Raw genomic sequence first — 10,548 nt, 5'->3', positions numbered from 1 at the left:
CCAGACCTCAATTAAACCGATTGAAAGATTATGTCTTCATCATGTGAATATCAGGCACAATCCTTCCCGTTAAGGGTTTAGTATCATACGATCATAACATATACATGTATGTAAAGAACATAACCCGTGTCATGCCAACAACTGTTTTTTAAACAAATGTGTTTAGTTCCGATGCAAAGACCCTATAAGTGAATCAACATTAACGCCAAAATATGAAATCTTTTATGACATGAACAGTATCGTAACTATATCCCTTCTTAATACGTCTATTTAAAGGTTGTGTTAGCTTCTGAGGTGAATACTGACATTTTTGTGCTTTATAAAGAACCTTTCCATAAAAAAAATTGTATGTGAAATACCGGAACGTAAAAGAAGTCTGCATGTTGAGCTATATTTACGAATGATGTCCTTATACCGGTGATAAAATTTAGTAAATGTTTTAGTAAATTTTTTTACTAGTTTGTGATATCGAAAACCCTGGTGTAATATTTTGTCAGTAATACATAAATATCTCTTGTTAAATGTTTTGATAGGTATCAACCTTCACCCTTATCTGAAACAATCGATTGAGAAAAAAACAATTCCGGGTAACAAAAAAACTGTACCTTCGGAACCGAAACTAAAGTATACTTGATTACTTGCTGATACAAGAGAAAATCTTGGTTCACTTCCTCGAGGAAATGTAACCATACAGTTGAACCTATACATACAGGTAAATTCAATATCAGATATTTCAATCTATCAAATTTTACTAAACTATCTCATCCTCATAAATACTCCTGAATACATGTGTTTTTTTGTTTTCTACATCAAGCTATCAATTACTTAAGCATACTTGCATGAAGCATTATTTGTAGTTGTTGGGATTTTTCAGTGTTTAGTGTAAACAGTTTCATTTATTTAGACCTTCTATTTATTAAGATTCGAGACTCACTGGAGAAATTTTTGTAGACTTATAAACCTGGTATTTTTGATAAATTATTGTTTCTTGAACGAACAAAACAAGGTTATCACTGTTGCAAGGTGAAAATTGGAAAAAGTACATGTAAGAAGAAGATAACCCGAGTATGAAAAGCTATAGGATATTTAAAATTTTAAACATAGACATGATAGACACGCTCTGTTGGATGGATAATTTTTCAGCATTATGAGAGGTGTCTTTTGTCCGGAAGGTGTAAAATGAGGAGACAAACTACCTGATATTTACATAACCACAATAGTTTTGTGTGTAGATGTATTTGATCAATATTACGTTACTTGAAACTTATCAATTATAGATTAGTTGATTGATGTATTTTTACGTTAAAACTGATAACCAGATAATATATAAAAAAAAACAATCGTTGGGTCACGAAATGTTCACATATCTATCAACGTACCAGGGGAAGATAAGAAGGCAATTAAGGAAGTAATTAGTGCCAGAGAGGAAAATCTGCAAGTAAATTATATATCGTACTGTAGATTTGTTATAATTTGTGGGATTCCAATTTTCGCGGAAGTCTTGGGTAAAGTTTATCTACGAGAGATCATAGATATAAAGGCCATCATATCTTTGAGTCACAACAAAATCAGTAAACGAAGTCTGTGTCGTCAAATGTTAGCACTTCGGTTTTGAGGTTAGTAAAACTATGTTTTCTTATGATCATTTATTACAAAATAATATGAGGTTAGTAGACAGAAGCCAACATTTCCTGAGATTTTATTTAGTTTTAGTTTCTTTTATCAAGCTATGGTTACTCAGTCTAAATTTTTGCTATAAACATGATAAAGTTCTTCGTTTTTTTAATATTTTCATATTCAAGATATTTTTGGCCTATATGATGTAATTAGTGATATTCTTTTATGGAAATATCGTTTTTGTCCTTTTATATTGTTTTTGGTTGATTCTTTGGAAAAATTGTTACTGACTTTGTTGTTCCCTCTAATTCATCTACTAAGTCATTTCGATTCGTAATGTAGAAAAACTATCAGTTTCTTAAAACAGCAAAAAGTAAAATTACTGAACACAAAAATACTGAAAAATTCAAAACGGAAAGTCCCTAATCAAATGCAAAGTCAAAAGCTAAAACACATCCAACGAATGGACACCAACTGTCATATTGACTTTGTGCAGAAATCATCTCAGTAAGAAAATTGTGGATTAAACCTGGTTTTATAGGTAGATAAACCTCTCACTTGTTTTGCAGTCGTATTAAATTCTATTATATTGACAACAATGTGTGAACAGAACAAAAAGACATAATAGGTTAAAAAGACGACATTGTGTTATTATCTTAATCACTAAATTATGTAACAATGAAACACAAAAAGTCATATAGACAAAGCCTTTTAGCAAACGATAGAGATGATATTAATAAAGATCAAATTTAATCGCAATTATGCTGCGTCGGATATAAATCAACATTCTGCAAATAATATTTATAAATCTGTTACCTTTTCCTCTATATCTTTAGCTGTTTGTAAATTGACATTCAAAACAGATAAAAATTTAACTTTTATTCCACATTTCAATGTTCCAAAATCAATTAAAGTCTTATGCTTGTATATATTTCTTTTCTATTTGCATGTATACATTACATGCAGTAATTTGTTATTTATTGATAAAAGAAATCGATTACAAAGAACAAATATCAATCGGACTTCGTTTTAGTAATATATGATGCTATTAGAGAATCCATATATTTGACGTCGATATGAGAATATGACGTCAAATTTGGACGTCGATTTGAGGAACGGACGTCGACTAAATATTGAGTATCTCACAAGTTCTACAAGTATTGCTATGTTTGTATAAAGTTTATCAACACCTAGAGTGTGTTTGCAGGATTTAAGTTAAGTTTTTCCATTTCCTTTCCTTTGAAAATATCTGAAAGAGGAAGTTGGAATTTCCCAGTTCTCACAACCATACAGCTATATGCGTTTAATGAAATGCCATGTAATGATAAACAAATCTTTCAAAAGTTTTAATAGATGGATCTGCATTATCATATCTCTATCAAAACTTGAAGCTATTTTCCGGTCCTTTGGAACAATTATATTTAGTTGTTTTTTAAAACAAGGTTAGAGTCTTTCAATTGTAAGACATACATAATAACATTGTTTGACAAATTCTAAATCGTCTCTTCTCTTATTGGATGTCATAAACCTTTTTTGTGATATTAAAAATGAATATCTTTATGACAATAATGTGGTCATTTTTATAAATTTACCATTTACAAAAGTTTGAATTTTTCGAAAAACTAAGGATTTTCTTATCCCAGGCATAGATTACCTTAGCCGTATTTGGCACAACTTTTTGGAATTTTGGATTCTCAATGCTCTTCAACTTTGTACTTGTTTGGCTTTATAAATATTTTGATATGAGCGTCACTGATGAGTCTTATGTAGACGAAACGCGCGTCTGGCGTACTAAATTATAATCCTGGTACCTTTGATAACTATTTGTCTTTTTCAAATAAAATTTAATACTTCATATAGAATAATTGAGAGTTGTACATGTTCAATACAATTTTTTCAATGAAAAGACGTACGCAGTTTTTTTTTTCTATCTTGTTTTAAGAATGGTGCATTGATCAACATGTAATTTACTAAACTCATTGTCAAAAGTTGCATATATATATTAATGTAAACGAAGGACGAAAGATACCAGAGGGACAGTCAAACTGATAAATCGAAAATAAACTGACAACGCCAAAAAGACAAACAGACAAATAATAGTACAGAAGACACAACATAGAAAACTAATGACCAAGCAACCCGTCGTGTTGCTTATGTTATTACAAATCCGGTAAATAGTCTTATTCGGTAGGTCACATTCGTGAAAAGAGAAGGGTATTGTAGTTACGAATTAAGGGACATATTCGATATCATCTGTGAAACGGTTCTTCCATAACGATCAACTTGTGATGGTGTTTGTAAAACTTACGAAGGGATTATTTCAACTTCACCATTTGGAACTCTTGGTTTAATAGCTTCCTTGTGAGCAGTAATCCTCTATCAAGGAAATCATGATAGGGAAATACAAGGAATATCGTATCAATTGGGAGATATATTTTCCGTATGCAGGCGCTGGAATATTGCTACATAAAAATGGAAAGTTCACAATTGGGAAGCTGAAATCATCCCTTTTGTCGTAAAGTTTTGTTTTCAAACGACCCTCATTATCTATATCTAGATGTAAGTTAAGATATGAGACAGACTTAAGTGTATCTGTAGTACCTTTATCTCTAGTTTAATGGGATAGAATCATTCAAAATAGTCACCAAATTTCTATTATTTAGTGAGAGAACATTATCTTTATATATAACTGAACGATATGTTAAAAAAAATACATACTTCTTACCTTTCCCCCTGAGAAGTTCCCGTATGAAGACAGCCTCATAATAATAAAGAAACAAGTCGACAAGAAGAGGGGCACAATTGGTTTCCAATGGAATTCCGACAGTCTGTTGAAAAACGCGTCCTCCGAACGTAACAAATATGTTGTCAATAATGTCAGTTTCAGAGAATGTTTTGTTTGAATCAGAGTGATTCTTTACAAAGTAGGATTTATCCCTCCCTAAGACAAGATACTTGTATCGCCGTTCGCCATTCTTGTTAATGAAACAAAGTTATACCAACTCTTTCAGTCTTTTAGTTTGGAATGGGGAATACTTGTGTAAAGTGTAGAAATGTCAAATGTTTTGTCCACTTTCCTTGTCTCTCTCTTTGTGATTTCTTTTTAAGCCTCTTCAGTCTAAAAATATCAAAGCTTAAATAATAAAACTTTATTAACTAAACAATTCAAGTAATTAAAAGTACAATATCTTCGTGCCACTATCACATTTCAATCAACTACTTAAAAGAGGGACGAAAGATACCAAAGGGACAGTCAAACTAATAAATCTAAAATAAACTGACAATGCCATGGCTAAAAATGAAAAAGACAAACAGACAAACAAAAGCACACATGACACAACACTAGGGGGGATCTCAGGTACTTCGGAAGGGTAAGCAGATCCTGCTCCACACGTGGCACCCGTCGTGTTGCTTAGGTAGCAATAAACAGTTAGGAAAAAATATTAAAATTTGCCCTTATAAATTTTACCATCCCCTTTTCATTATATCAAGCTTACTGTTTGTGTCATATATGGGCATATGTAATCAGAATCTTCCATAGATTTTATATCCAGTATATAAAATGGTAAAATATAATTTCTTTTGGGTGTATCAATGGCAACAATCTGAATTTATTTGTTATAAAATATTTCAAAAAGGGGGGAAAAGATGTCACATATTTCCCCAAAATTTGGCTAAAAGTAGAATTTCAATCGCTTGAAGTAATACCTTTTCTGAAACTGTGTACATATATCATTCAGCAAATCCAATGAAAATCATATGTCTTTCATCTCATTTTTTTGTAAAATTACGTCAAAAAATTCGTGTAGAAAAACATTGTTTGTAAACATTACATTAATTTCTGGACCGATGACCGGTCTAGCTATGAAAATACGGATTGTCAAACAGAAAACAGCCCATAGAACATGTAAAAAATAATCTTGATTCTCTTATAAACCATATTTGAAGGCTAAATTAGCACTCAGCTGTCAAAAAATGAATTTTATTACACAATAACTTTCTTATTTGAAAAATCCACAGGGGCCAAAATGACAAAACTAATCTCCTAACTGTGTATTGCTACCTTATGTGATAACAAATCAGGTAAATAGTCTAATTCGGTAGGTCACATTAATGAAAGGGAAGGGGAGTGTAGTTACGACGTAAGGAACATATCCGATATCATTTGTGAAACGGTTATTCCATAACGGTCAACCAACTTGTGATGGCGTCCGTAAAATTTACGAAGGGATGATTTCAACTTCACCATTCGGAACTCTTGGTTTAATAGCTTCCTTGTGAGCAGCAACCCTTTACTAAGAAAATCATGATAGGAAATACAAGCACGGGAATGTCGTATCAATTGGGAGATATATACCCCGTACGCAGCTGCTGCTGGAATGTTGCTACTTAGAAATGGTTGTTCAACTTTTGGAAAGAAACTGAGAATTTCAAAGAAACAGTAAAATTAAAGAATCAGGAGTGAATATTCTAATATTTTTTGTAGTGAAATCTTGAATTCAGCGCAAATCTGATTTCTGCATAGGTCAAATGATATTTTTTTTTAACATATTTTATAAGTACAAATAGTAGTAGCATTCATTAATTTAAATTTATTTACTGAAACATTTATTGACACTTTTACTTATTCATTGATAATTCTTTTAATCTTTATAGTTGATTTTGATGTTGTATGTGTTTAAACGTGTTTTTAATTTTGTAGTTTCCTGTATGCACGTATTTGTGTATATCTTTTAACATGTGAAGCGCTTAGAGTAATTGTCATGTTAAATAATGCGCTATAAAAATGCCTGGATATGATAATAATAATAAAATTTTGAAACTCTCTTTGACAGTTTTCCATCGACTCATGATGTTTCTTGTGACTAAAGAATGCAGAGCAGCCGGGATGAGTAACTTGCAGAGAGAAAGACAGAAAAAACGTCATAGAATAACGAATAAACAAGAACCTAGATTATATAAAGTAAGAAAAATGAATGAGCGTATTGATAGCGAAGACAGTGATGACGAAATAAAATCTACACAAACTATGAGACGTAAGCGTAATAGGGTGTTAGTAGTTAGTGATAGTGAAAGTGAAAATGATATTTCAAATAACAAAAGAAACACAAGAAACAAAAATCAAAATACTGAATATTGTAGAGGTAAATATAATACTTCGGGTAGTGAAAAATCAGAAAATTCTATACCTGTCAATCATGATATGAATATATCTTCTTCATCAGAATCATCATCATCAGAATCAGAATCAGAAGCAGAATCAGAAGAATCAGAAGCAGAATCAGAAGAATCAAAAGCAGAATCAGAAGAATCAGAAGCAGAATCAGAAGCAGAATCAGAAGAATCAGAAACAGAATCAGAAGAATCAGAAGCAGAATCAGAAGAACAAGAACAAGGAGAAGAAGAACAGGAAGAACAAGAAGAAGTAGAAGAAGAAGGAGAAACTCCTTTACAAACTGATAGTGAATTTAATGATGATGAAGATGAAAATGAAAAAGAGCTCAAAGGGGAGATGTCAATTTATAGATTGAATGTGGAAAAGGTTAACGGACTATCAAGTATAAAGTCAGAGGAACAGTTACTGAAGAAACTAGTCAAAGCAGTAACTAAAACGGGATGCGTCACCCACAAACCAATGATTAAAAATAAGTGTAAACCTTTTTTAATGACTTATTTCTACTACAAAACAGAGAGTGCTAAAAATTATACAGCATTTTCCATCAATAGAGATCGGAAGTTGAAAGATCGTCGAGCGCTTATGCCTGGTTCTCGAAAACCCGGAAATATTCTTACTTATTATAGATTAAAGATGGAAAACATAGCACTTCCAGAAGTGTATTTTCTATGTAATTGCGATGGATATCATGCAATTCTTCATTTATGTGACACTACATTTAGGGCAAAGATAGCAAAACAATTTATAGATGGCAACAGAATCAAAGAAATCGAAACAATAAACATCGCTGGACCTGATGTAACTACAAAAATAACATATAAAAGTAATTTTAACATCGAATGCCATTCTGAGTCATTTCTAGAAAAAGTTGTAAATTCCCTGGCAGGTTATATAAAAACAGACACAGATCTATATAAAGTAATTCAGTCAAAAAATGGGCAAGATGTATTGATGAAAATAGGGTTGAATTTTGTCAGAGTGTGTAAACAAATGACATACGGTACATATGCAAAAATCCTTGAATTGTTTTCTAGGCAAACACCATTTGACCGTTGTGAGAATCATGCATATTTCTTAGAAGCTTTAGACTATGTGCAACGTGTATCCAATCGAGCAGAAACTGGGGAATTGAACGAACGTTTCGAAAGAGAAATTGTCAATATGATAGCCGATAAATCGCTTTCAGATAAATATTACTTAAGTCATCGATTTGCAAGAGACTGGGAAATAGCCTCGGAGGTTACTTTAAATGAACAATTTTTTGATAGATCTGTTAAGGATGACCCAGAAGCTTGTGAACAAATGTATGAAATAGAGTCATGGAACAGTGCACCAACTCTTCAGATGGTAACCCAGGCTCTTTATCGACGCTTTCCAAATTCCAATGAATTAAAAAAGGTTTTGCGTCTTCAAAGAATAAAGCTGGAATTCTTTAGTCAAAATTGGCTGAAACAGAAACATAATCTGCAGGATTTTGTACATGGTTATATTGATGATAAAAATGAAAAATACTATAAAATTGCTCAAAAATGGTTTTTCCTATCAGGAAAATTTAGTCAAATTATAGACAAGAACTTTCAAAGATTCTTAAAATTACATCCCCTTATGGAATTTAATTTCAACAATCAGTACAAAGGATCAGAAATTTTGATGTTTCCATGGTGTTTGTCAAATGAAATTGCCCACTTTGAACTAACTGATATGACAACTGTATTGGCCATAGATGAAGAAAGCGCCGAACGAATTACAGACATTCTTTGTTGTTCTTTGACAGCTGTTGACAAGAATGGTTTTCAATTGACTCGAAGTAGTTGTCTCTTGTCCTATTTATCACCTTTTCATGAAAAACTAAGCAGAGAGTTGTTAAAAACACGTTCAGGAAAAAGAAAAAGAAAAACATTGCCTACACCGGACGATAACGAGTCTAACACAGTTTCCAGTATTCTTTTTCAGCTGTATAACAAAGACGAGATACCTGGAAATTTAAAAAGCATTCTTACCGAAAAGATCATTTGTTGTGAACGTGTGGATGGACAGGAAGAAACTTTCAATATCATAAATCCAGTCCTCACAAAGAAAATGTGGAGTATGATTAAAAAATTAGAATTGAACTTATCAGAAAGAAAATTATTGAATTTCTTAATAAGTAGGTGTCCATTGAGAGAGGAGGAATACAGTGACCTTTATCTTCAAGGCGAACAGTTTTCTAAACTTGGCTTGACATATGTACCTGGAGATAGAATACTCTGTAACAATACAAAATTATTTGACGTTTTAGCTTTTGATGGAAAGAATTCACAGACTTATCTGTTTCATATTAAAAAAGATCTTGATTACCAAACTAGGGAGGCATGTTCACAGATACGAAATGCAGCTGAACTATTATGGAATGATTTTATTAGAGGTCAAGATAATAACGTGCAGTTGTTTTGGGAAAAAGCATCTACTTCATCAACTAGCACCAACCCATCTTTGATATTTTTAAAGGAAGAAATGGACAAACTTGCCAAAGATAAATATATGCGAATGTTTTCTGAAGATATGAAAATCATTTTTGTATTTGCATTTATGACACTGAGAGGAAAGACTAAGAAAGAAATGATTGTCAGAAAAGTGATGACTAAGAAAGATTGCAAAGATAATGACTTTCCTGTTCGCGTTTTTCGATATTTAAAGAAAAAAGATATATTGGAAGATAATGGTTGTATTTCTGAACATTTTATTAGAATGACATCAAAAGAATTTCAAAATTTAGCCATGCACATACCAAATGTTAACGAAGAAAAAGCCCGACAGCTTTACAGTTTTTTGTTAGAATATGAATACAACTTATCAACAAATACAAAACTAGAGCTACTAACCCTCGATTCCCACTTTTCACGATATCAGATTGGAGGAAAAAGGCATTTTGATCTTAGGATAATGCAACTACCTTCAAAGTAGAAAAACAGCCAGGGACTGCATGTTATATTAGTTTTATATCGACTAATACAAGTTACCTATCCTTAAATTATTTTCTATGTGTGAAATTTGTAATATATTTGTAAAAATCATTTTGTATTTCTTTTGTCAGTCTGTTTTGCTATTCTTTTGTTTTAGATAAAAGGAAAACTCAACTGATTTGTATATGATTAACATGCAAACAGGCAGATGTTTACTTCCATCAAAATTGTCTCTAAAAATAATTATGTTCAATTTATCATTTTGGGTCTGGAATCATTGAAATTGACTCATGGGAACTGAATAGTGCGTGACACGGTGGCATTGATTGTTTTATTTATTTGCTCCAAACGGTTTAAAAATCACTCAAGATGGTTCAACATCGAATATGTAAACACAATTTCAAATTTTAGTTTCTACACACGTTAAACGTTGTCTACCAATTAATTTTGTTTCAATAAAAACCCAATGTTATATCAAATGTAGAGAATGTGAAAAGAATTCAACGCACGCAGGCACATAACAACCATAACTGATTTTGTTTTCTATTATAATTTCAGTAACTAGAAGCCTGTACCAAAAATAAAGTTTGCAGTCATCATGTGAAAGTTTGAAATTAAAATATTATGTTGTGGACATACGTGTTTGAATTTAATAAAAATGATTACAAACACTTGCAATATCTGTAGATTTGTATAACATAGTTTCGCACTCAATTCTAATATCAATTCCACTAAGTATTCTTTAGTGTCTACCGAAACACTTTAAGCCTAGTGAACATCTTAACTATGATATATAGAATTGTGAATGAAAAC

At 31.8% G+C, this 10,548-nt stretch overlaps 2 protein-coding genes across 2 annotated transcripts in view; both read left to right on the top strand.

The window, feature by feature from the left end:
* LOC139525559 (tRNA-dihydrouridine(20) synthase [NAD(P)+]-like) overlaps positions 1-10,548 on the top strand; it is a 627,966-nt gene that overhangs the window by 296,748 nt on the left and 320,670 nt on the right. The window lies entirely within an intron of this gene.
* Positions 1,068-9,846, top strand: LOC139524830 (uncharacterized). The gene is made up of 2 exons (XM_071319935.1): positions 1,068-1,616; positions 6,453-9,846. The coding sequence occupies exon 2, from the start codon at positions 6,467-6,469 to the stop codon at positions 9,734-9,736; it is 3,270 nt and encodes a 1,089-aa protein (XP_071176036.1). The 5' UTR covers positions 1,068-1,616; positions 6,453-6,466; the 3' UTR covers positions 9,737-9,846.

Source organism: Mytilus edulis, chromosome 5 (genome assembly GCF_963676685.1).
Source record: "Mytilus edulis chromosome 5, xbMytEdul2.2, whole genome shotgun sequence".
NCBI classification, from domain to species: Eukaryota; Metazoa; Mollusca; class Bivalvia; order Mytilida; family Mytilidae; genus Mytilus; species Mytilus edulis.
The sequence above is the reverse complement of the archived record's forward strand: the minus strand, read 5'-3'. Positions and strand labels throughout refer to the sequence as shown.

Excerpts from the sequence above, each read along its gene's own strand:
- LOC139524830 (XM_071319935.1), top strand. The coding sequence starts at position 6,467 with ATGATGTTTCTTGTGACTAAAGAATGCAGAGCAGCCGGGATGAGTAAC.